This window comes from Zosterops lateralis (assembly GCF_965231275.1).
Source record: "Zosterops lateralis genome assembly, chromosome: W".
Taxonomy (NCBI): domain Eukaryota; kingdom Metazoa; phylum Chordata; class Aves; order Passeriformes; family Zosteropidae; genus Zosterops; species Zosterops lateralis.
Genome location: NC_139801.1, coordinates 31,769,805 through 31,797,332, shown reverse-complemented (window position 1 = coordinate 31,797,332; position 27,528 = coordinate 31,769,805). Strand labels below are relative to the sequence as shown.

Sequence of the window (27,528 nt, the reverse complement as noted above, 5' to 3'; positions counted from 1 at the left end):
CGAGGCTGGAGAAGGAAGGAGAGCAAGCTGGATTACAACAGTACTTAGACAACTTATAAACCACTCATTGCTTTTTAGCCACTGACAGAGATCCTGTTCTTACTATGGCACACCTGCACAGCACAGAGCCTGCATAGTGAATCTGCTCATATATAAAGGACAAACTTGATGCTGCACCTTTCAATTCTTCTAGCTGGTCTTTTACAGACCCTGGACAGATTTATAAGAGTTTTAAAAACCTCCCAGCTAAAATAAACACAAATGACTGCCCAATTTAATATAGTTTTCCCCTCTAACCTCTCAGAGAAAACATTCTGAACTTTATAATCTTCTAATATTTATTTCTTTTTCAGAGCAGCATAAGCATCTATCCAAGAAACCCAAGAGTACACAGATCAACATCATTCTCCTCCTACATGTATTTATCAGATGAGAGAGTAATTATTTTTTGCTCAGGCTCATAGTTATAGAAGAGACAGAGCCATGTTTAGTCAGTAAAACAAGGTGAAAAAAACAAATCAAGCCCTGCAACTGAAGTGGAATAGTGTTAACAAAGGTCTGAATACATTCAACTACTGTCTTTAAATTCTTGTGCAGGGTGTAGGTGTCAAGGTATTGGTTGTGGGGGGCTGCAGGAGTGGCATGAGGGAGGTGGCCAGGGGCTGTCCTGTGTCAAACAGGCTCCAAAACAGATCCACCACAGGACATAGCTGAGCCCATCCACCACATGCATGGAATCTCTGTGAAAATGTATTTAAGAGCAAAAAACAGCCCAGGGAGAGAGAAGAGGGAACAAAAAGGGAGAAACAGAGGGAATGCCAAGGCCAGAAGAGAATGATGAGGAAGAGTTCCAGGGCAGAGAATATATCCACACTGTAGCCCATGAAGGACCCCATGCTGGAGCAGAGGGACATTTCCTAAAGGAACCATGTTCCATGGAAGACTTCCAATGAAGAGGAGGTTTCCCAGAGGACTACAGCCCTGAAAAGGACCCGTGCTGGAGCAGAGGAAAAGTGTGAGAAGTGGCATAGACTAAGTGTTTTGGCTTGACCTCCAACACTCCATTCCCCCACTCCCCAACCCCTTGCACTCCTTGAGGCTAGCAAGCAGGGGTGTAGAGGAGCCTGCAGTTAAAAAGTGAAGTTGAGCCTGGGAAATGGGGGAAGAAAGTTGTGTTAGTGTTTGTCTTTTTGTTTCCTACTAATTGTACCTATTTTAATTAGCAACAGATTTTCTGCCAGGACAAAAACTCGTAAGCAATCTTCCTGTCTTTCTCTTGACTTGTGAGCTTTCTTATCCTGTTTCTCCCACACACACATACTCCAGTCCTGCTGGATGGGGTGCTAAGTGAGCAGTTGGGTGGGCATTTGGCTGTTAGCCAAGGCTAACCCACCACAATTTTATACTATTTAATTCAATCAAAATCTCTTCATCTAATAAGCTAGGAATTAGAGGAATCCAAACAAAAAGGTTATTTTAGATTTAGAATTATAGTACTTCATCATCAGTGTGCTGTAATCCCTAGAAAGTTTCACTGACAATGTCACAAAGTTGCGTGTTGTGCTAGGGTGACTTTATGATGCTTGTATCCCCAACTCTCTGTTCTGTTTGTGCTGTATATTGAGTTCTGTACCTTTAAGACTGGTTCCGAGAGTGAAGCAGGGAAAGAAGCAGCACACTGTTTTGAGAAAACAGTGTTCACTCCTCTGCATTCCTTCTTGGATGGTGTTGTTCGGCTGAGGCACGGACAGCAGTGGGACAGAAAGCTTTTTTGCTTTTAGTTAGTTTAGCTAGCTGAGGCAGAGAAGCTTCCTGGACTGTTATTTTTTCCCTTTTTCTTGGGTCTGTTTAAACCTGCTCTGGACTGAAAAACCCAGAGGAGCACCGGGGAGCTCCCACCTGTGGCCCACCAGGGCCCAGACCTCTGGAGCAACGAATAAGGGACTGACCAAGTCAAGCTACACCCACGGCAAGGACTTTCTCAATTTGCTATATCACTCCAGAACAGAAGGTTTTAGTGTTTCATATTATTCATTCTTGAAGCTTGTGGGCACTTTTTTTGTTGAATAGTTTTTTCCACTTTTCTCCGAGGAAGTTCTTTTCCCAGATCGGCTGGGGGGAGGGGCCATTTGGGTTTGCTTCCCAGAGGGACCCTATTCCGAGGTTTTCTCCCAATTTTGCCCTAAACCAGGACACATGTTTACCAAAGCAGAGACTTAAAATCTCCAAGTGACCCCCTTTAAAACATATTTACTTATGACGTAGGAGTGCCTATGAGTAAGAATCAGGGGGAAGGCTCACAAGGCAGATATCCTGGTGGAAGTCTGGTATAGAACACCCAAAAAGGATGAAGAGGTAGATAAACTATTCTATAAGTGGCTCTGATGTTTCACATTTGTCAGCCATTGTTCTTGTGGGAGACTTTAACCTGCCAGATGTCTGCTGGAAACTCACCACAGCAGAGAGGAGGCAGTCTAGGAGGTTCTTGGAATATGTGGAAGAGAACTTCCTGATAGCCCTGATAAGTGAGCCTGATATCAAAAGGGTTAATGACAGAGGAGATACAACACACTGAAGAAGGCTCCAAGCATCAGTATTTTATTGACGTTCAGTACAACCTTTTATACCCTTCACCTTACATGCATTACACCTGTGTGCCCTCTCTGCCCTTCTGTGATAGGTCAGGTAAACCTCAGCATTCCATGTTTCTTTGCCTTCAATACTGTTCACCTGTCCTACACAGTTGTAGCCCATTAGGGATGAGGCTCGGCTGCAGCCCCATTCCCAATCACCACAAACTCTGTGCCCACAGGTTAATTCCATTTTTACCGTGCCTGTGAACTTTTAGTAGAAAAACAAGGCATGCAAACACTGCTTTCCCAGCAAGGACAGTTGGAAGATAAGATGACATCTGGCTCAAGAATGTAGTGACAGACAAAACAAGGACTGAATCTGGGAATTCGGGGTGGGTTTTATGGGAATGGGTAAATTGTAATATGCATGTAGCGACTGTATATAAGCAACACTTGTAAAATCACGTCTGCATAGAGTTAGGAGTATCCCCTGTGGGACCTCAGGCCTGAATAAATCATTCCCTCTTTAACACCACATTAGTTTTAAGGAGTCTTATTCTTATATTTTGGAAGATTTGGTGACATGTCTACCGGGGTGGGGGCCCACTAGACCTGCTGTTTACAGAGATGGGCTGCTGGGAAATGTGGTGGTCAGAGGCTGTCTTGAGCACAGCGACCATGATATGATAGATTTCTCAATACTTGATGAAGTAATGAGGGGCATCAACAAAACCTCTACCCTGGACTTCTGGAGGGCAGACATTGGCCTGTTCAGGACACTGTTTCAGAAAAGTCCCCTGGTGAACAGTCCTTAATAACAAAGGGGTCCAGGAAGGTCTTGAGCTTAATTGGTTTCTTTTCTTCCCGAGATTCCAAAGGCTGGTGGTTCGTGTGGGCTCAAGGGAGCGTTTTTCCCTCTTGACCTCTGAAGGATTTAGGGTCTGCTGTCTGACTCTGTGTCTCTGTGTCTGTGCTGAGCTTGGTGCGGCACAAGAATGATGAGGAGTCTCAAGGTCTTGGTTTTCTTGGTTTCTCACGTTGTTTATTAGTTCTTATCTTACAATTCTCTGTGTCCGGCCAAGATGTTCACAGCAGCCTGGACACGAGGTGACTCCCCCCTGTGATGTGAGGTTGCTACCTCTTATACAGATAACTAGGTACCCATTATTTACAATTCTCTGCCAATGTCTATCACCTATACTAACAGGATCATTTCTACTCTGATCCAATCCACTGAAACTACTTTGTGCCCACATCACTACAGAAGATGGATGCCAAGGGAGAAGAAGAAGAACCCAGGGCACCGCCCTAAAATCTCCATCTTGTCCCTTTGCATCTACATTCGAAAAATCCAAAACTACAAAATCTTCTACACAGTGATAAACTACATTACTCTCAGTCACACATTTGTGACTTGCAATTCTTCTCTGTGTTGGATGTTTTTCTCATGGACCAAAATCAAAGACTGTGTCTTCCTGGGCTCTGTGCCAGGCAAACCCCCCTGCACAGACCCCAGACCCTCTTTCTCGGGTCCCAGGCCTCTCTACCGAGGTCTGTGACTTTCCAGGGCACCCAGAGGGATGCCCTGGACTCCGACAGGAAGGCTGGACATACTTTAGGAAGGAAATCTTAAAGGCTCAGGAGCTGTCTGTCCCTATGTGCCAAAAGACAAGCTATCGGGGAAGAAGAGTGGCCTTGCTGAACAGGGATCTTTTACAGAAACTCAGGGAAGAAAGAAGGTTTATGACCTTTGGAAGAAGGAGCAGGCAACTCAGGAAGAGTACAAGGATGTCATTAGGTTACATAGAGAGAAAATAAGAAAGGCAAAAGCTCAATCAGAACTCAATTTGGCTACTGCTGTGAAAGATAATAAAAAGTGTTTTTATAAATACATTACAACAAAAAAAAAGCACCAAAGAAAATCTCCATCCTTTATTGTACATGGGGGGGAATATAGTCACCAAGGATGAGGAAAAGGCTGACATACTTAAGACCTTCTTTGCCTCAGTCTTCAACAGTAAAACCGGCTATCCTCAGTGCAACTGGCACCTTGAGCTGGTAGACAGGGATGGGGAGCAGAATAGCCCCCCTGTAATCCAGGAGGAAGCAGTTAGAAACCTTCTGAGCCACTTAAGACACTCGTAAGTCTATGGGACCGGATGGAATTCATCTGAGGGTGCTGAAGGAGCTGTCAAAAGAGCTCGCCAAGCCAATGTCCATCATTTATCATCAGTCCTGGCTCACTGGGGAGGTCCCAGATGACTAGAGGTTGGCCAATGTGACGCCCATCCACAAGAAGGGTCAGAAGGAGGATCTGGGGGACTACAGACCTGTCACCCTGACCTCAATGTCTGGCAAGGTTATGGAACAGATCATCTTGAATGTGATCACGTGGCAATATAGAGGACAACCAAGGGATCAGACCTAGCCAGGATGGGTTTAGGAAAGGCAGGTCCTGACTGAACAACCTGATTTCCTTTTATAACCAGGTGACCCACCTAGTGGATGAGAAGAAGGCTGTGGATGTTGTCTACCTGGACTTCAGCAAAGCCTTTGATACTGTCTCCCATGGCATTCTCCTGGAAAAGCTGGCAGCCCATGACTTGGACAGGTACACTCTTCATTGGGTTCAAAACTGGCTGGGTGTCCAGGCCTTGACTGAGTGTTATGGTAAATGGTGTTACATGCGATTGGCAGCTAGTCACTAGTGGGATTCTCCAAGGCTCACTGTTGGGACCAGTCCTGTTTAATATCTTTATTGATGATCTGAAAGGCGGATTAAGTGCACCTTCAGTAAGTTCACAGACTTCACCCAAGTCGGGCTGGGAGCATTGATCTGCTGAAGGGTAGGAAGGCTCTACAGAGGGATCTGGACAGGCTGGATTGTTGGGCTGAGGTCAGAGGGTATGAGATTCAACAAGACCAAGTGTTGGGTCCTGCACTTAGGCCACAACAATCTCATGCAGTGCTACAGCCTTGAGGAAGAGTGTCTGAAAAGCTTCCCAGCACAAAAAAAGGACCTGGGAATGCTGGTTGACAACAGCTGAACATGAGCCAGCTGTCCTAGGGTGACTATGATGCTTGTATCCCCAATCGTCTGTTCTGTGTGTTCTTGTTGTGGTTTTGAAAGCAAAATGAATGAGAGGCTCCAAGTCAGAGATATAATTTAATAAGAAGAAAGGTAAAAAGGTAAAAGTAAAATAAAATAAATACAATAACACAAAGGATCACTGACAGAGTCAGAATACAACCTGAGCAGGATGGTGGAAGCAGTCCAGGTGAGGTGCTCTTCCTGAAACAGTGATCCTGTAGAGAGGTCTGGGAGCTCTGGTCCTCTGGGAATCCAGTGGATAAATGCCCCCTGCACTGTCCCAAATCCCAGCTTATATCCAGGTGAGAATGCTTGGCTCCTCCCCCTGGGCAGAGCACCTCACAGTAGCATGAGAAGTGTGAAATGTGTCCTTGATGGCCCATTAACAGAGATAACCCCTGGAGGGAGTTACCTGTGACTCATGGGCCATTAGCAGGAGACACCCCAGAAGTCATTAGCAGAAAACACCCCAAAGGCGTTAATGGGCCATTAGCAGAAAAGGCAGGGGGCTTGGGAAAACACTAGCCCACCTGGTTTCAACAGTTCATGAAGATGGTGATAGAATAAATACTTTGTGTACATCCTACACTGCAACCCAGGACAGTTCTGTACCTTTAAGACTGGTTGTGGAAGTGAGCAGAGAAAGAAGAAGCGCACAGTTTGTTTTGAAAAACTATTCACTCCTCTGCACTTTTTCTTCATCCTTGGACTGTGTGTTCATCGAATGCACGGACAGCGGTCAGAGTTTTTTTTCCTTTAAGTTAGTCTAGCTAGCTGGGGCAAAAAAAAGCTTCCTAGACTGTTTTTTTCCTTTTTCTTGGGACTGTTTAAATCTGCTCTGGACTGAAAAACCCAGAGGAGCACCAGGAGCTGCACCTGTGGCCCACCGGGGCCTGGACCTCGGCATTTTCCAGCTCCAAAGGGACTGGGACTGATAGAGCTGAGAGAGCTGAGCTAACTCCCGGCAAGGACTTCTCTCAGGTTTACCATCTCTCTTCGGAGCAGCAAGAGGTTTTATTGTTTCATATTATTAATTTCTTATGCTTGTGGACAGTTTGTTTGTTAAATAAATAGCTTTTTCCACTTTTCTCTGAGGAAATTCTTTTCCCGTACCGGCTGGGGGGAGGGGCCATTTGGGTTTGCCCTCCTGAGGAACCCCATTTAGAGGTTTCCTCTCAAATTTGCCCTAAACCAGGACACCAGCATGTCCCCAGGTGGCCAAGAAAGCCAGTGCCATCCTGGCCTCTATTAACAATAGTGTGGCCAGCAGGACCAGGGAAGTGGTTGTCCTCCTGTACTCGACACTAGTGAGGCCACATCTTGACTGCTGTGTCCAGTTCTGGGCCCCTCACGACAAGGACATTGAGATGATGGAGCAAGTCCAGAGAAGGGCAACAGAGCTGGTGAAGGGTCTGGAGCACAAGTCTGATGATGAGAGTCTGAGGGAGCTTAACCTGGAGAAAAGGAGGCTCAGGGGGGAACTTATCACTCTACAACTACCTGAAAGGAGGTTGTAGCCAGGTAGGGGTAGGCCTCTTCTCCCAGAAAACTAGTGACAGGACAAGAGAACATAGTCTCAAGCTGCACCAGGCAAGGTTCAGGTTGGACATCAGGAAGAATTTCTTTGTGGAAAGGGTTGTTAAGCATTTTAATGGAATATCCAGGGATGCGGTGGAATTACCATCCCTGGAGATATTCAAGAAACAACTGGACGTGGCACTTAATGCCATGGTCTAGTTTGTCGCCCTGATTCCTTAGCCTTCTGATGATTGTTTACATACACTTTCTGGAGTGTCTCAAAACAATGTAGATTGTTTTCATATCTCTTGGTGATGGACTTCTGAATTGACCGCTGGGGTCAGAGAGGTGTTCCTCTCATCTGCCAATCCTCGACCAAATTCCTAATCCTATAAAAACCCTAAATCATAATAAACTGCCCCTTTTCTCCTCACTTCAACCTGGCGGATAAGTGTGGTTCTTTTCGTGTCCCCAACGGAGACATCTGGTGACCTCCGACCGTGTGAGAACGGGAGCCCCCCGGCATCTGGATCACATCTGGTGACCGCTCGTGAGAATTGCAGTGTGTGGAGTCAGTGAGATTGTTTTTAGGTAACGGGCTGTGTGTGTAAGTAGCCTTTGTGGAAATGATATTCCATATCTCTGGGTATGTGGCTTTGACCTTGGAATTCTTGCGACATGCTGGAGCAGGCAAAGGCTCCCATTTCTGGCAACGATTTTAGGCGTTTGCATTTTTGTGGAAAATACCACGGGTTTTTCCCTGACTCCGATGAAGCCCTGTCACGAGATGCCTGGGGCCAGTTTGGTGCCTTCCTCATCCAGGCTTTGTCTGCAGGTCGCGATGCAGCTCTGGTGGAGTTAGTGGAGCTCTGGAAACAGGTATATGATGTTGTGGCAAATTATGAGAGCTCGGTAGCTCCCGTGGGGGCCTGTGTCACCCCTGAAGAGTTTTCCAGAAAGGATGCTGAGGGGGGAGGAGAAGATGCACCCCTCTCAGAGGCTGAGATGGGTTCCGTCCCTGGCGGGGAGCTTGGTCCCTTGGGGGCGGCGGATGGGCCTCCCGGCCAGACGGTCCCAGCTGACGGGCTGCTGGGCGGGGGCCCGCGGGCTTTCGGGGAGCCTGTAGCAGCGGCCGCAGTGGCCACGCCAGCCCTGCCCATCCTGCCCATTCCTGCGCCCAGGAGGCGGAGGATTGGGGGGGTATTCCCCCCCCCTGCGCCCTCCTGGCGCCGTGGGAGGATGAGGGGTCGTTGACTCAACCCGCGCCCCTGTCGGAGGCCGGAGCCGGGGCGGCTCCATGCGGCATTGCCACAGAATACTCCCTCTGAGGCATTGATTTAGAAGAATTAAAGACTGTAGTCAAAATAGATAGTGCTGAGATAATGTAGCTAGGACTTCCCTTTTGCTAACAGAAGCCAGGCTGAAGGAACTGATAATTCTTGGAAGGAACTGATAAATGAGAGAAGCTGTCAAACTAGGCTTTTGCATCCTGAATAATCAATAGACCCCATGAACACAATACAATCATAAATCAAACAGTCCTGGGAAAAACAGGATTTAGCTGTCACGAACACTAAAGGTTAAAAAGTCAAGAGAGGAAGACCCATCTTACTTCATCATTTTGGGACCCCACCCTATAAAAAAGGACCACCGACCCATTTCAAAGAACAAACTACGCATGCCTGATGGCTTTTTGGGCTAATTACCATACGAAGCGGGGGAATGGGAGGTACCAGAGTCATGAATATGCATTTGTAGTTTGTGTATTCAATACTCCTGTAGATAAAAGACCCTGTGATGATCTGTAAATTGCGCGTGTGTTTCTGGGAGCTATCCCGCACGCTGCCCGGCGTCGTAATAAACATACACTTTCTAACTTTAAACTGTTAGAGAGTCTTTGTCCATCAAAGTTGGATATTGGTATTAGATCAATGTCCATAGTTTTTTAAAAAATCATTTTGGCGAGCCAGGCAGGAGAACTGCTCTTTCTGGCCGTGGGGCCGGTGGGGTCGAGGACCCCTCAAGGCGCCTGCCCGGAGTTTTCGGGGTGAGGGCTCCTTAGACCTTATCGTCCACTCGGGGAAAGACCAGAACCTCCTGGAACTACGGACAAAAGGTATGTTTAAAGAAAAATGTATTGAATGCAGGTACCTTTGAATAGAGGCGGCTTATAAGTCATAAGAAACGTCTTATGCAAAGCAGAGGCCTGACTGGGTTTTGGAATCTCCGAGGAGTGTTGTATGGTTGTTGTGTTTCAGGTAAAGCTGGTCACTTGTTGGCTGCATTCCAGGGGGGAAAGCAGCGGCAGCACAGAGCTGCTGTATTGGTTATAGGAGCGTAGTGGCTCCAATTTGGCTTGTAGTTTAAAGGTGCACTTTGGTAATTCATAATCTGAGAGGCTAGCCTGAATTTTTGAGGCGAACAGGGTCCCGTTTTGAGTTGCGGTCGCAAACACTGGATGTGTGTGTATTCGTGTCTGTTTGGGTTTTCTTTGTGATTGCGTGCTTACAAAGAGAATAATTTGTGTACCGTGTGTGTGTGAATTGTGAAAGTTTGTGTTGTAAGTGTTTTTGTTTTTAAAGTGTGTTACTAACCCTTGTAAGTGTTACAAATTTAAAGTTGTAAGAGATTTTAAAACCCCCTGCCGATCCACAGAAAATACCTCTGTTTGAAAAGCAGAGGAATTTGGGGGAGATGTGCTTGGGCCATGACTGGAGGGTGTCACGGAGGGTGCTGTGAGTCCTGACTGGATAACTGATAGTGTGATTTTAATCAGTGTGTTGTTCAGTGAAAAAACATCTGTGGGTGAATGGGCTGTTTGTTGTTTATAAGAAAAAAAAAAAAAAGGGAGTGGAGAGTTTTGAGGAGTTTTGTTTTATTTTTTATTTTTTTTTTTTTTTTTTTTTTTTTTTTTTGTTGTTTTTTGTTGTTTCCTGATGACTGGCGGGGAGCCAGGGTTTGTGGCCTCGGGCTGTGTCTTTGAACTTCTGAAAAGGCCTGATGTGTTTGTTTTAACTGTTGTTTGTTTGTGGAATGCAGTTTTAATTGTAAAAAGAGCCAAAACTGCCTGATCGGGGAAAAAAAAAACAAAAACAAAAACAAAAAAACCCAAAAAAACCCAAAAAAAAAACCACACAAAAAAAACCCCACCCTTTTTTTTTCCTCAGTGCAGAAAATTTGTGGAGTGTTTTTGATCGGAGACGCTGTGTTAAAATCTTTAACTAAGTGAGTGTGAAGTCGTCAGAACCCATTGTTTTGTGAGCTTAAAAAATTACTATCACATAAACAGGTTTTGGTGAAGGGGGAAAAGACCTAGTCTGGTAGTTTTGTGCAAGAAAAGCAGAGAACCCAGACTAGTTCTCGGCTACACTTTACTACAGTGTATAAGAAGTTGATTGCAATTTTTCTTCAATTGTTAACTTTTTGTTTTAAGATTAACAAGATGTTCTTTCCCTTTTTCTGGTTAAACTATATGCCTAGGAATAAGAAGCACAAGAATTGAAAAGCTGGTTCAAAGAGTTCCCCTGCCCAGGGATGGAATTTCAGAAACCCTAAAAATTAATAACCAGTAATTTGAATTAAGTGTCTGGGTAATCGTGTGTTTTTTTCTTTTAAATAAAAAGAATTTTTCCTTTTTTATGTTAACACAAATTCTTTCTTCAACAGCTGGTGCTTTGAGCCTTGTTTTAAAGAATACATATTGCTAACTTTTTGTTTTAAGATTAACAAGCTGTTCTTTCCCTTCTTCTGGTTAAACTATATGCCCAGGAATAGAAGGAACAAGAATTAAAAAGCTGGTTCAAAGAGTTCCCCTGCCCAGAGACGGAATTTCAGAAACCCTAAAAATTAATAACCAGTAATTTGGATTGTCTAGGCAATTGTATGGGGTTTTTCTTTTAAGTAAAAAGAATTTTTCCTTTTAAAAAAAATTCTTTCTTCAACAGCTGGTGCTTCGACAAGCAATGACCTCTGATGGAGAGACAAAACTGATTAAGGTCCCCTTTTCCTCAATTGATTTAGAGATTTGGGAAAAGGGTGCTAAAGGCTATCGAAGTGATCCAATAGGGGTTGCTAAGAAAATGAAGTTTATAATTAAGCAGCATTTACCCGATTAAGCAGACCTCCAATTGCTGCTTGATGCCATAACAGAGAAAAAGAAATAAAATTCTTGATAGACACCGGGGCAATAAAACCCTAACACCTGTAACCAGTAACTATGTAATAGTAAAAGAAGCGGCTGGCCAACCTAAAAAAGGCTTACTTTTACAAACCATTGAAGTTTAAATTGGGGAAACAATAGAGAATCCATCGATTTTTATATATGCCTAATGCTCCATCTGCACTTTTGGGCAGAAATCTGCTAGAGCAGATGGAGGCAAAAGTAATATTTAAAAATAGAAAAATTATTTTGGAGGTAAAGAATCAACAATATGTAAAACTGTTAAGTTTAATGTAGATAACAAAAAAAAAATTGAAAAAAAAAAATAATAATAAAAAAAATAGATTAGGTGTTTCCTGGAGTGTAGGCTCCTGACATGCCGGCAGGGCAAAGAAAACTTTTTAAAGATAAAACTACTGAAGGAGTGTCAGTTTAATTTCAACACTCCTATCGTGCCAGCGAAGAAGCCTGACAAGTCATACAGGCTGGTACAAAACTTAGCTGTTAACAAGATAACTGAAGGCTTGTATTCAGTAGTTGCTAACCCTTATATCTTGTTAACTCATTTATTGTTTTAGATGTGCAGATGCTTTCTTTTACCTCCCTCTCCATAAAGCCAGCCAGAAAATCTTTTCATTTGAGTCCTTTGAGGTGGTCCTTGCACAGGAGAACCTCAAACTGGATAGAAGATATTTGGGGAGCAGCTTGCAAACAGTTGCTCCAGTATGCAGAAGACCTCCTAATAGCTACCCAGATCCAGGGAACATGAGTGGACTGGACGGTAAGCCTCCTAAACTTTTTGGGCTTGCAGATCCCAGAAGAAAGCCCAGCTGATGAGGCAAACAGTCATTTACCTGGGTTAAGAAAGCTATTCAGGCTTTTGACCAGCTAAAGAAGGCCGTCATGTCAGCTCCAGCCCTCGGACTTCCAGACGTGAGTACACGGCTCCTAAAGGATGGCCAGAGTGCCTCAGAATTCACTCTAGGCCAGAAGATGCCTGTGCTAGTGTCCCATACAATGTCTGCAGTCCTTGAAGAAAAGGAGGACATTAGATCTCCCCACAGAGATTCCTAATGTACCAAGCTATACTGGTAGAACAAGACGATGTTAAGATTGTGGTAACTAACATTGTGAACCCAGCTTCCTTCCTCAGCGGGAGTATAGGAGAACCAGTGATCCACGACCGCCTGGAGACCATCGAAACCACCAACTCCAGTCACCCGGATCTGAAGGACACTCCGATTGAGAATGCTGAGACCTGGTTTACTGACAGAAGCAGCTACGTTGTCAGTGGAAAGAGGCATGCTGGGTATGCAGTTACCATCAGCAGAGAGGTAATAGAGTCTGGACCATTGCCCACCAACACCTCTGCACAGAAGGCTGGACATCTACTCAAGGTATGCCTTTGAGGTAGTCCTTGCACACGGAGCCATTTGGAAAAAATCCTAAAGCTGCTAGATGCTGTGCAGCTACTTGAGAGGATGGCACAGATTGCATCAAAAAGTGAGCTCTAATTGGAAGAAGAGATTATGCTGGCGGACAGAGAGGCAAAAGACGCAGCTAAAGGTGAGGTACCCGATGAGACAATTGAGGGAGCACTTATCCCAGATGGAAAAATTTCAATTAAAGATAAGCCAGTATATAATATAAAGGGTAAGAAACTTATTAAAGCAGAGAAAGCAAATTATAATCAGGAAGGGTGGGCCATGACAGAGAAAGAGAAGCTTGTAGTACCCTCCTATTTGTTATGGTCATTAGTGCAAAGAGAACATGGGAAAACACACTGGGGAATAGACATCTTGTATAGTTATTTGAAGAAAAGAATTGTGGCCAGAAAGTTACAAGGTACAGTGATACAGGTAACCCGTCAGTGTAGTCTTTGCCTCCAAACTAATTCCAAAAATACACCAAAGCCTAAAATGGGACAAATTGGGAAAGGCTGTGGACCTGGGCAACAATAGCAAATTGATTTTACAGAGCTGCCCAGGAAGGGAGGATATCGTTACCTATTGGTGTTAACTGATACCTTTTCAGGATGGCCAGAAGCCTTGCCTACTAGAACGGCTAAAGCCCGAGAAGTAACCAAAGCACAGTTGCAAAAATAATACCGGGGGTAGAGTTCCAGCCACCATATCCCCAGATAGAGGGCCACAAGTATATGGTGGCCCTAAATAGACAATTTAGAGAAATTAAGAAATATGTGGCTGGAGCTCAAAACAAAAATTAGACAACCTAGAAATTAAGTCTTTTGCAGAAAAGTTCTTGGAACCACAGTGAGAAGGAGCATTCCAGATGCTTCTTACTACTTTCACTGCAATCAAGATCAAAGAACAGAAGTCCTGGATCCATCACTCCCGAGTGAAGAAAGCTCCAGAAGGAATCTGGAAGATCACACCAGGCGACGATGAACTAAAACTGAAACTCACTCGGAACCACAAATAGATGGACTAATAGTTATTATAGACACTATGTGGAAAGTTGTAATTATTGCTGTAATAAGCTTAACCATAACAAGGGTCAACGCAATACTGCGTAGGTACAATGTGACTGAGATAAACAGGTGCCAAAGAAAAGCTTATGATGCTTACTCTCGTAAGGCTTTAAATAAGATGCTAAGGGTTATGGGAAGGAAATGTCCTCCATTTAGACTCAAAATAGAGGGGTGTGCAATAAAAGAGTATGAACTATACATGCCAATAGTCCCCTAAAGATTAAATCATGAGGGAACTGTATTGTACCCTTCTGAACACCGAATGTGAGCACAAGAAATTGAAGGAAAATGGCAAACTGTTAATCTAGAGCCCTGTACTGCAAGAAGACAGTTAGGATCTGTCACTTTGAGACAAACAGAAAACTTCACTGGTGTATACAGGGCAAGGTGTGTCTGTCCAAAGACAGCATGCCGCATCATAGAAATAGAAAACCAAGTTGTAACCCAATTCAATTTGTGTGTTTGCAATTTTGTTAGAATTAAGGGATGTGATTTTTCCTATCGGGCACCTGTAAGATAACCCATAGGAACATCCCAGATTGAAAGAAATCTTAAAGAAAATTAGGGAAGGGGGAAGAAGGACATTAATTACAATTCACCGTAACACAGAAACCATCAAAGGAGTATTTAAGAGGCTTGAGGAACATTTATCCCATCATTGGTGGGATGTGCCTTTTGGGTGGTCTCCAACAGCAACTGGTATACTACATGCCTTAGTCCACCCTATAGTTGTGTTGCTTATTTTGGTTAGTATAAGTTTAGTTTTATCTGTTGTGATGCTTGTCTGGAATTGGAGGATGCTACGACGAATAGCAGCCTTAACCTCATTATTAAAAGTGTATGGCTTGGTCTTGAGAGACACTAGCTGTACAGATTGGATTGATGAGGAAGACTCTTTTGAGTAAAAGAATTTACTCACTTTAAAAAAGAGAAGTGGGGAAAATGAGGCATTGATTTAGAAAAATTAAAGACTAGTCAAAATAGATAGTGCTGAGATAATGTAGCTAGGACTTCCCTTTTGCTAACAGAAGCCAGGCTGAAGGAACTGATAATTCTTGGAAGGAACTGATAAATGAGAGAAGCTGTCAAACTAGGCTTTTGCATCCTGAATAATCAATAGACCCCATGAACACAATACAATCATAAATCAAACAGTCCTGGGAAAAACAGGATTTAGCTGTCACGAACACTAAAGGTTAAAAAGTCAAGAGAGGAAGACCCATCTTACTTCATCATTTTGGGACCCCACCCTATAAAAAAGGACCACCGACCCATTTCAAAGAACAAACTACGCATGCCTGATGGCTTTTTGGGCTAATTACCATACGAAGCGGGGGAATGGGAGGTACCAGAGTCATGAATATGCATTTGTAGTTTGTGTATTCAATACTCCTGTAGATAAAAGACCCTGTGATGATCTGTAAATTGCGCGTGTGTTTCTGGGAGCGATCCCGCACGCTGCCCGGCGTCATAATAAACATACACTTTCTAACTTTAAACTGTTAGAGAGTCTTTGTCCGTCATAGTTGGATATTGGTATTAGATCAATGTCCATATTTTTTTAATAAATCACCTCAGAGCGGCGGACGTGGAGTTAATTCCGTCCGACGGTGGGGGGGCGGTGGAGGTTCCGCCAGAGGCGGCCGCGCCTGCAGAGGTGACAGAGACGCGGAGGGGACGGCGCCCCCGGTGGGTCCCCGCAGCACAGATGGGCCCATGCTGGGGGCGATGCCAGCCTCTCCCCTCCCCGTGGCTGCCCCGCCAAGCGCGGCGAGTGCCGTGTTCCTCGCCGCAGGGGCTGGTCCGGGCCCGAGCGGCCCTGAGCCGCACCCCGTCCCCTCCGCGGGTGCTGCCCCGCTCGCGCCACCTGCGCCCTCGCCTGCACCCCCACCGCCTGCCGAGCCTCTGGCTGTGCTGGGGGGCGGTGCCGCGGCTCCGCTGGCCGCGCCCCTCCCGGTGCCCCGTCCCTCCCCCGCGCTGGATCGGAGGGGCAGCAGGACGGCCTCGGTCCGTCCCCCGCCGGGTTCGCATGCCCCGGCTCGACCCATGGCTGTAGCAGAGTCCTCTGTTCGGGCTGCGGTAGCCACCGCTCCTGCGCTGCCGACAGACACGGGCTCCGTTGGGGCTGCAGCGCCACCGGAGCCGGCGGGCCCGGCCCCGCCGCCTCCCACGGAACCCGGGGCTGCAGCCGTTGCCAGCCCCGGGGGATGCGTTCTTGACGCAGGTGGGGGCATGGGTCCCAGGAGGTCAGCGCCTCCCTGGCGAGATCACGACTGTTCACCTTGTGTTTTTTGAGTTTTCTATTCACAGAACAGAGAGCCAGTGGCGAGAAGACGGCTGTTCTGAAGCTACTGGGCTGGCTCAACTTCACTGAATTGTGATTCTGGCCAGAGACTGTTCTGAACGATTTATACCCTGTCTGTCCCTGGAATGGACATTGTGATCCTCTCCCTTGCGGCTTGGCACTCTGGAAAGGACTCACTTTCAAGACAACTTAGTCGCCCTTTGAGACTTGTTTCAAGAGCTGTTGGACCAGGATCATCTGGAACCTTCAACCAGTCCTTGGGACACTCCTGTTTTCGGCATTGAAACATAACTCTGGGAAATGGAGGTTGTGGCAAGACCTCCAAAAAGTTAATGCTGTGGTGAAAAGCATGGGGATGTTGCAGGCTGATATGCTGTCACCACCATGCTTCCCGCAGATTGGCCGATCCTCATTGTGAATCTGAAAGATTGTCTTGTCATTCAGTTGCATTCTACAGGTATCATGGGCCAATGGAATGATGAATGTCCGATCCCTTGCACGTTTTTGGACTGGGTCATCCTGCCCCATCTGCCGCGAGAGACGGCAAATACATTGTTTGAGCCGATTGCTCGACACCAGCCTCAAAAGACGGCAATCTCTTTGTTTGAGCTCATTGCTCAATTGATAATTAAATGCAGGCAACAGTGCTTGTGATTGATGGGTGCAGATTTTTATAAAATTAATACTCTCGGTTTTACGGGAGACATTTGAACAGAGCTTTGCAAGCAGTGTTTTTCTGCAAAGTGCTCAGAAAAAATTTTCAGGGCAGATCACCTGTCATCTGCCCAGCCATGAGCTATTGCACGTGGCAAAATTCTTTAATAATACCCAGGAGCCAGTGCACTGTCGTTACTGACGGTTTGGGAAGAAGAGGAAAGGCCATTGTTACTTGGAGGATGGATCTGAGTGACCAGTTTGGAAGGTCATGAAGATGGGTCAGCCCAATTGCATTGAGGGCTGCTGTCATGGCATTTCCAAGTTTTCCCAGGAACCTTTCAATTTAGTCACGGATTTCGCTTGTGTTGCCGACATGGCACAGCAGTTGAGTCATTCAGTTTTGAAGGGAGTCAGCGATGCTGCTTTGTTTCATTTGTTGACGACTCTGTGTTGTGTCATTGAGGCAAAAAAAAAAAAAAAAATCTTCTAAACAAAAACGAGGAATGCAGGGTGAAACCCCGCACAGTTGATTGGCAAAAGCTTTGCATGCCATCAAGCACCTTACTGGTGCCACAGAATTCTATTAACCCCGCGATGTTGAAAGCTGGAGACCGTGACCAAATGAAAGGCAAATGGATGAACCATCGAGTGATGACTCAGATGCAGAGGATGTGAGTGTTCACTCTGATGGTCCTTCCACAAGCACAGACTGAACATTGTTCATTTTTCTTTTTTCCTTTTCTTTTTTCCTAATGCAAAAAGGGTGAGATGTCGCCCTGATTCCTTAGCCTTCTGATGATTGTTTACACACTTTTTCTGGAGTGTCTCAAAACAATGTAGATTGTTTTCATATCTCTCAGTGATGGACTTCTGAATTGACCACTGAGGTCAGAGAGGTGTTCCTCTCATCTGCCAATCCTTGACCAAATTCCTAATCCTATAAAAACCCTAAATCATAATAAACTGCCCCTTTTCTCCTCACTTCAACCTGATGGGTGAGTGTGGTTCTTTTCATGTCCCCAACGGAGACGCTAGTTGACAAAGTGGTGATTGCTCGAAGGTTGAACTCAATGATCTTAAAGGTCTTCTCCAACCTAAATGATTCTGTGATTCTGTATGAGTGAAGGTGAAATTTAGGTTTGAATTTTTAACTGCTTACAGCTGAAAACAAGTGCTTTAAAGTTAGTCCACAGAAGAAGAAAACTATGACAACTAATCTAAACCAAATTCTATACTATCATATTATTCTGTAATAACATATACTAACCTACTGACAAGAAAAAAACCACTTCATCCATGCTGTAAGCAAACTGTGATCAGCAAGAGTCAACTGTGTTTTCTCAGTCTGGAATAGAGAAGGCTTTTGTGGGGGGACTTAATAGTAGCCTTCCAATGCCTCCAAGAGGGTCATCAACAAACTGAGCCAGACTCTTCACAGCAGTCTATAATAGGAAGATAGTAGGAAGAGGAAAAACAATAGGCAGATACTGGAATAAGAGCTGCTCCAAGTGGATATACAACAGCAGCTGAGCATGAGAACAGGCTGCTCAGAATTTCTCTGCAATCTTCAGCCTTGGAGACTTGAAATCACACTTGATAAATCCATGATCAATCTGATCTGATTCAAACTGTCCTTCCTTTAAGCAAGAGGTTGTACTAGAGACTGTCTTCTAACCTGAATTACCCAACAATCCTATGAACAAGCTTCAAGTCTTAGGTCTGCTATAATTCCTTGAACTACCTAGATGAAGCAATAATAAATTAAATATTGACAGAAGTCACAATACAGTTAGGACCAGGTCTTTGACATACGGACAAAGAGCCAAGAGACATGGGCAAGGATTCAAACATGATTGTATTTTGTCTGAATAACTTCATTCTTTGAATTGTGTACCACTAACACACATTGAGTAAGATTTGAAATGTGATATACACCATATGGAAATATGTTAAAATAAAAACAAGACAACAATGACTAAAGGACTGTACAAGCCACCAGGCAGTGATGGCAGAATTCTAGAAATCAAAGCCTGAAGTACAACCTAGCCATGTTTCTAGCACATCTCATCTGAAGAGAGAAGACTGCTCCTTTCAAGTTGCTATAGTGGTTGAGTAGGTTTACCATGAACTATCACTATCATAAGAATAACATATTATATCAGCCCAGCCCCACCCCAAAAATTAACCAATTGGTATAAAACTTGACTTAAATTAATCTCTTTAGTCTCCTAAAGGTAAGTGAAATAACTGTATCTTAGACCTTTAAAGTTAGAACTGGTTGTTCTCCTCAGTTCTGTCACCATTTCTTATCACAAAACATTTCTGAGATTTTCACATCATTTTGCAAGCATAGATAATTAGGTCTTTCTTAGAGGGCTGCAAGCAATACACTTACTACTGTAGAATGCTATCAGGTTCTTTATAGTATTAAAAATATAGGAATGCTATCTGAACAAGGGCTGGGAAAAGAAAAAATATGATGAATAATGTTACTGTATCACCAACAGAATGAGGTTTTAACATGTTAAAGGAGTAATAAATAATGAAAGCATCTAAAATTAATAAGTGCTGTACATAAAAATAAAAGTAATACCTGGAATAGTAAAGTTTAAACCAACTAATTTGAAATTTCAATTTTAAACTGAAGAAACAATTTTTTCAACAAAAGTTAAAGGAAAATGATCTTACCTTATCTAGTCTTTTTTGACAGCTTTCTTCATGTTTTACCATGAGTTCAATACAATGAGAGAGTGTAGCAAGGATTCCAGCAGTAGTTGCCTTGAAAGTTATAGCTTCTCCTTTAAAGTCTATGCCATTAATTCCTTTGGGTGTCACATATGGAAACACTAAAACCAAACATGAATTACTCATTGATAACTGCCTTTAATTCAAACAAGCATTTTACATGCATGCTTTACATTATCACTGTTTGAAGAAAATAGACTGGCTAGAAATTTAATTTAAAAATAAAACCCAAAACTTCTAATAATTTTCAGCTATTCACTGGACGAGGAAAAAGATTTAAAAAGAAAAACACATCCCTTCAGCTTCATCTTGCTATACTGTATTTCAAGTCTACTTGTAATGCTGTATTACTCTGCAGATCATGTGGGTAGAGGGGAGTGGGAATACTTTGTAACAATAGCAGTTTGACAGCTTGAAGTGGGGCCTAATTAATACAGAGCAGCTTTAAAACATATCCAATACAGCACTAAGAAAGAAACTATTTCAAAATGCAATGAAACACCAAAGGTAACATTTCAAGGCTGCTTTTATCAGGTAACTATAGATTTAAAACCCACAACATAAAAAGGTATGATATAAAAGTACCAAATATGTTGAATTATCCAAGTACTGTGGTGTTTGGTAGTTCCAACAACTACTTGCTCTTGACCAGACCATTTGTTACTAAGGCTATTTAAACAAGTCACTTAAAATGTGTGACAGAAAAGTACCTATTCTATGTCAAACTCGTATGTAGGTTGACAGAACACCAAATCAAACACTACGCAATAATGTCAGAAAATATTAGAAAGCAGAAGTAACAGTCATGTTGAAGCTGAGCCAAGCAAGTTAAAGTAACTCTTGCTGTGCCATAGGGCAACCTGGTGACTTATCACCCACTTGGATATCACTTTCTTTTCCTGGTCTGTCAGTTTGTCAATGTGCCACTGTTACGGTTTAAAGAGAAAAAAATTATTTGTGTAAATTTCTGCAATATCAATCTGCAAGGGTAAAAAGCAGCTTTCAAGCATCTCAGTTCTTGTAGAGAAGAGAAATGCAATTGCTGTTCTCTAATAGTAGACCACAATATTTACACTTAGGGAACAGAAAGCAAGCATTACATGGTCTTAAGTAATGGTTCAAGTCTCCAGAGGTTTTATATGCCCTTTTTTCAGAAGGAATCAAACTTTTTCAAACAGATGCTTACATACCACACACTACTTCAAATACCTCATGTGGTGGTTTTTTGAGATAGGATTTTGGGAGAAAAAGGCAAAACAGGCCCCAACTTAAGATAAACAGATAGATTTTATTAACACACACTAAGAGAAGTAAAGGAAAAGGAAAAAAAACCCCACAAATTAATTTCTAAACCAACCCTTTCTCCCACCACAAACTGTTGATTTTCTACAAACAATCTAAAGAGGCAAAACTCAGAACTCCAGGTCAGTACCACTTATAAAATAGTCATTCATTCAGTCTTTGAGAAAGAGAAGTCTCTCCCGTTGTTTGGCAACTTTCCACAAGAGAAAGAGTATGCTTGTGGCTTCTAACTCACACAAAAGCAGCCCGCCCAGGAAACTTCTGCAATTGTGGAACCTCCCATATTCACATAGTCTCTCCCGTGACTACACATATGGGTCGTAGATTCACAGATTGGGGTGGCACCTTTTAAAAATGAGCAGCTTCAAAGGCAAAGGATTCTTCAACTCAGGGAACAGAGATGTCTTCTCACTTCTTCCCTGGCATAGGGGTTCTTCTCATCTCTCTCTGTCCAACCTCTCATGGGATCACAGCTACTAATTCAGTATTCACTCAGTCCATCACAGATACCTTTGCTCAAATCCACAAATCATCTCCCCAATTCATATTGCCCACGATCTAAAGGATTATTCTAGTATATTCATATTAGTCTGTTACCATAACTCATAGGAGATTTTCAGCCTAGAACCAAGGCAACTTGTCATCTTTCTCACTTAAGAAGTCACTCTTCCTTTACTGACTTTCAGATCTCCATGTTGCCCTTTTACATGTCTCCAATTTGGCCTTTTCTCTCATCTCTGAGAAAGGTTAGAGTTTAAGGAAGTCTCAATCTGTGTCAGGAAAGAGTTAAAGCTTGCCCAGGCCTGTGGTGGTCATATGATCTCTGCTGCTGCAGCTGCAAAGGTTTTAAAGCCATGCTGGTGTGGGGAAGCTGATGGATGCCTTCTCTTCTACCCCTCGATCTGATGGCGTGAGCCGCTCGGAGCTGCTCTCTGGGGCCCAGCATAGGGTGGGAGGGGGATCCTATCCTCCCTCTGGGCCAGGGGTGCTGGCAGCCAGGAGTGTGGGGCACAGCCTTGCCACAGCCTGGCTCCAATCTCCGCCGTGGCCCCAGACACGCGGTCAGCACTGCCAAACTGCAGCACTGCTGAAAAAAATGAAATTTGGAAAATTGAAACCCTTGATTGTTATGTAATAAGTGTATTAATATCTTGAATGTTTATTTTGTAATGTAACAATAAAAAGCCACCTCCGTGGTCCCCCCCCGGGGGGAGGGGGCAGTAAAGGGGGGGTTGCCTGGTCGCTTAGAAGCTGCCTGCAGGCACCCTCTCTCCGACCCCAGAGTGGACTGCCTGCCGCCTTAAGAGAGAGAGAGAGAGCCTGCACCCCCCCAGACCCCGGACCACCTTAAAACAGACCCCGGGAGCGGGCCCGCCCGCTCCCTTCAAAGAAGCCCGGCCGCAACAGCCCCGCGCCTCCTCGGCTGCCGAGCCCGCCGCGGAACGGTGGCTGCTAGTGGGGGAGGGTCTGCCTCGGGCTTCCCGGCCCAAGCTGGCCTCCCCTGCCGCGAAACAGCTCCGGCACCGCGGCTCCCGGCTCCCAAACCGCTCCAGCGCGGCACAGCTGATAAGAGTGGCCCGCCGCGCTTCGTTCCCACCACAGTCTCGTCCTGCAGCCGCGCCAATAAAACAGCGCGTCCCCCGGCAGCCGCGGGGCCGGGCGCCCCCGCCGCTGCCGCCGGGCGGCCACGGCTGCTACAGCCCTGCCGACGAGACGGCGTGACCCCGGGCTCCCATAAAGAGCCACGTCACCGGGTGGCCAGCCGCCGCTGCCGACCGATGGGCTGGCCGGCCCCGTCACGCCCCGGCTCGAGCCCGGTGCAGAAAACCCCAAACCCCGCAAAACCACCACGTGGCGCACCCAGCCGGGCGGCCACCAGACCGCCGCCCTGCTCCAAAAAGAACACGCTCCATCCCCACCTCACAGCCCCGCCACCATCAAGACCTCCAAGACGCCATAACTGTTGCAAAACTGCCATGAGGTTGTTAAAGCCTGCAGCCCCTGCGCCCCAGAGAGACCCCGTACACGCAAATTAAAAATCCCAGGTGCATCTCGGGACCCTTTTAACACCAAAAACCCCTTATAAAAATAAACCTAAGTGAAATTTAAACCCACAAAAACCAATACTAGGCCATGTGTACCCTAGAGCATCAGTGGAACTGATTTTTCCAGTTTTTGTGGCTCGCTGTAACTTAAAAGTACCAAACCAGAAGTGAGACCCCGAGGCAAACAAAGAGAATACAGAACTCCGGGAACACTCCCGACGAGGGAAGAGTTCTCCAGCCCTGCTGAACTTCCTGCTGCAGAGCTGACCAAGGACCCTCCTCCTCCAGGGCGCACCGGGCTGCCAAAACCCTCGAGCCACCATTGTAAGAGCTGATTAATAAAGGCATTTTAAGGAGAAAAATATTATCTCCGCCCATTTATAACACTGCTGCCGGCAGCCAGGGGATCAGGGGCTCAGCTGGCCTTGCTTCCTCTGTGGGCAGTGGCTCTCAGAGGCCTGGCCGGGCCTGGCCACCCTGGGGCAGCGGAGCTTAAGTCGGGGACTCCTCAGCCAGCCCACTATGTTAGCTGGTTGCTAGGTGGGAGGAAGAGGAGGGCTTGAACGCAGTCTCAGCTTTATATGGGTATTACCAAAAGTTGCATTCCGTTTTCTGAGTGGTCAAAACTACATGTCAATCCAAAAACTGGTCCCTGATAGGTCCCTGTCCTTTCCAAAACAAAGTCCCAGGTCCTATCAGGGCAATATTCCATTAACCAAAAAACCAAACTGTGTTAACCTATGACACCTCAGTGAACATACATACTATGGTAGAACACAGCTTATCTTTTTGTTTCATGTTAATCAAGAATACTCCCTAAAAGGGTAAAGACAATGGGAGTGAAAGAAAGATCAATCAATCTGTTTCAGAAGCAATAATGATCTCTCCCTCTTCCTAACAGCTGCAAAGGGGAAAATGCAGTTTATACTGCTGATATGTCATGCTGGTGTAAACCATGTTCATGCGCAGGCTTGCCAGCACAGCTACACTGCTTATACATGTGATTTTTCTCTTAGGTATGCAACATGCTAGACACACTGAAGAAATTACCACTGACTGCAACAGTATAAAATAATTTCATAAATCTATGGCAAACTGCAAGGGAGATGCAGCAAAGTAGCCTCATTTCCTGGATAAAAAACAGCTTTTGTTCCTGGATGTCTTTTGGTCTCATCTACAACTCATTAATACTTACACACAGTTTCAGTCATCATATATTCTAAGTAATTCCTTAATGACTAGTCTCAAAGTAGCAGTGATACATACAGAGTTTGCACTTTCAAAGTCAGTGTCATCAAATTTCAAAATGAAATCTTGCATCAGGAGATCTGTAGGTTCAAGTTAAAAGCTAATAGAAAAGTGTTATTGCAACTGCTCTTCTTGCCTAGAGATCAAACTGTATGTAGCCAATTGAAAGATGCAGCAGTTTTATTTTTCTTCTACTTTAACTTCAACATCTTTCAAGTGGTTTCTTTTTAATTATCCTCTCTCAATAATTTTGCTTTATTTATTAATTGTTTTCTCTTTCTTATAATGTATTTTTCATAGCATGTTTTAGCCTTCTTCAAAAGCTCTTCAGCCCTTCTCTCCTACACATCTCTGTTTGTTAGGATAGATTAGTTGTGCCTTCTTATTCATAAGATGCTGTTTGTGGTACTTTCCCAGATGTTCCAAAAATCACCTGTTCAATCAAATCTGTTTTCCACTGAAATGAAAGACTAGTTTTAAAAAACAGTAACTAGAAAAACAAAGTTCCTTTATCTTTTCCATTTTATGCTACCTTAACATCTTTTGTCACTAAACTAATTCTAAATTAAAGATAAATGCTTTGGTACACAACCTATTTATTTATACCTACTGTTGGTTATTCTGTGGATAGCAATAGTATCAATATAATTAGTTTTCCTCTAAAAACAACCTCATTATTCCAGCAGTATATTGGTGAATATTCTTCCTCCATTCAAAGCACTAAAATCCAACACAAATTCCACTGTGTTTTATATAAAAAATTTCTTTCACTCTCTGTACCATTTCCATCTTTGTAGTTTCAGTACAAAACCACCTTCCATCTTCAAAGAGGTTCCCTTAAGTACCACCTACTGCTTTTATTCTTACATAATTTAAACCCAAATACACTCATTTTCCTGAGCAGATGAATGGTTAAACTTCCTGATCAGGATTCTACATTCTTAGATTCTAAAATCCCACTGGGTAAATATGTATCAGCCAGGCTATCCCTTGGTGCTTTATACAAATGATCATTGCTTCAGTTACCAGATTTTCTAATTGGAAAGTGAGCAATAAATTTGAATACCTTCATGGTGGTCTTTTTAACTTTCACTCAAAGATCCTAGTGAACTGTACTAGTTTACAACCAGGCTAGAAAATTAAATCCACTCAAGATGCTCCCTTTTTGCCCTGCCCCTTCTGATAATGGAGGAACACAAGGAGAGATTAAAGTTGGAATCACAACTTACTGAAAAATTGCAATACCCATACAATATTAATAAAATAATGTACAAAAGAGAGAAAGAGTTTTACCCACAAAAGGACACACCACGGAACAAACAAAAATGTCTCCCAGTTGCCGCACCCAGCATGGTTTCCAGACAAAGGCAGAATGATGACTGGCCCTGGACTTGGGGAACATGGTATTTGGAAAAACAAAGATATATAGGGAGGCTCTCACAGCTTAACTTTTTCCCCCCAGCCCAAAACCAATATAAAGCAGGGACAAAATGGAACTTGGAAAGGTAGTTCATCCAAATGAGGAATTGTGGTGCTGAAATGCTGACTTTGCGCCACCTAGCACAACTCGGGCCCCATTGCAGGGGCTCTGTCTCCAGGGTGGTGGCAGCAGTGGTGTGGGTACAGGGACTCGCTCTCTGGTGCAGTGGAGGCATGGTAGCAGCAACAGCAGTCCCGGTCCCACATCCTGTCCAGAGTGAGTGTGATAGGTTGAGCACTGGCTAAATGCCAGGGCACTTACTAGAATCATTAATTCTTTTTCTGTTGCAATATAGGATTAGGAGAAGAGCAAAGCAGGCTCAAAACCTTAAAGGGCATAAAGAAAAATTTATTTAAACAGAACTGAAAGAAAAAAATAATAAGAATCAGAATAAAACCTTCAAAACACTTTTCTTCCCCCCACAAGCTTCTTTTCATTCCCACTGACAATGTATAGAGACAAAACCTTAGGACTTAGGTCAGTTGAACACCTCTAAAATAGTCTTGTATCAGTTCTTTTAGGGAGAGAAGTCTCTTTTACCATGTCATAGAGACTTCCCCACAAGAAAACAGTTCTCTTGTGGCTTCAATTTCCATGAATAGCAGCAGCCTGGAAATCTGCAATGGTGAAGTCCCTCCCATCTCATGCAGCCTTCCCACAGCTGCATTCCTGGGCCATGTCAAACTCATGGGGTACTATTTTAAGGATGAGCTGTTCGAAAGCAAAGGTTCTCTTCATCTGTCTCTGAGATCATCTTCATCTCTGGGAACAGAGGTCTTCCTCCTCTTTCCCTGGGGGTCTTCATCACTCATCTCTCTGTTCAAACTTCTCATGAGATCACAGCTACTTCAACATTTACTTGCTTCAGCACCAATGCCTTTGCTCATGTCTGCAATTTGAACACTCTTCATTCCCCCCATCCTGTTTCCATGAATTAAAGGGATATTCTACTGTATCACAGTCCATCACCATGGCCTTACAAAAGAATTTCAGCTGAAGACTAAGGCATGTCCTCATTTTCCTCCTATCTGGGACTTGACTCCTTCTTTACTGACCTTGGTGTCTTCATGTTGTTTCTCTACGCATCTTCGCTCTGTCCTTTTCTCTCAGTCGAGAGAGGATCAATGTTCTGCAAGTTTCATCTGTGCAATGAAAGAATTACTATCTCGCCTGGGGCCTGCAGATGGTCATGATGATTTTCTGCAGGGCAGTGGCTGAAGCAGTCACAGTGATAAATTCAGGCTGTGCTGGGGCTGTGCCAGGATCTCGGGGGCCTGGCCAGAATGGCGGCAGCTGCTCTGGCTGCATTGCTGGTCTCAGGCCCATACCATGTTTAATTCCAGCTGCAGGCCGACCTGACCACGCTGGGGTGGGGGGGGGACGGACACCGGCCTGGCAGCAAGATGTTAACAGCCACTGGGGCCAGGTCTGGCCAGGACTGAGCCTGGCGGGCTTCCCGGGAAGGGATTAGGCCCCTTGGCAGGGGCCGCCCGTTCCGGCCTGGCTGCACGAAGAGAGCCGGGCCGGCCTGTTACCTGTTCCCAGGCCAGAAGAAGAAAAGGCTTTTCCTGGGCTTGTTTGTCTTAAAATGTGAATCTCACAGAGATATATTCAGCTCTTTAATTGGTTTAACAGGTTGTCAATATTTAAACTAGCCACTGATTGGTTTTGTCAGGCACGGAGGAGACTCTCAGCATGTCCTCTTAAAAAAATCATTTCCGTGGGTGGCTTCTTCCCTCCTCATTAAATGTCAATCAATGCAAAACCAGAACAGTGAGCCCAGAAAAAAAAAAAAAAAACCAACAAAAACAAACAAACAAACAAAAAAAACCCACCAAAAACAAACAAACAAAAAAAACCTTCCTATTTCCAACCTTGGGTTTTTCCCTTCCAAAACCACACCCCCCAGCGGTG

At 44.5% G+C, this 27,528-nt stretch overlaps 1 protein-coding gene across 4 annotated transcripts in view; it reads right to left on the bottom strand.

The window, feature by feature from the left end:
- LOC310922289 (ceramide transfer protein-like) overlaps positions 1-27,528 on the bottom strand; it is a 205,907-nt gene that overhangs the window by 24,082 nt on the left and 154,297 nt on the right. For all 4 annotated transcript variants that reach the window (XM_083882742.1, XM_083882745.1, XM_083882743.1 and 1 more), the window contains one exon: positions 19,483-19,640. In XM_083882742.1, the coding sequence (XP_083738868.1) occupies positions 19,483-19,640 (158 nt within the window). The remainder of the gene's footprint in view (positions 1-19,482; positions 19,641-27,528) is intronic.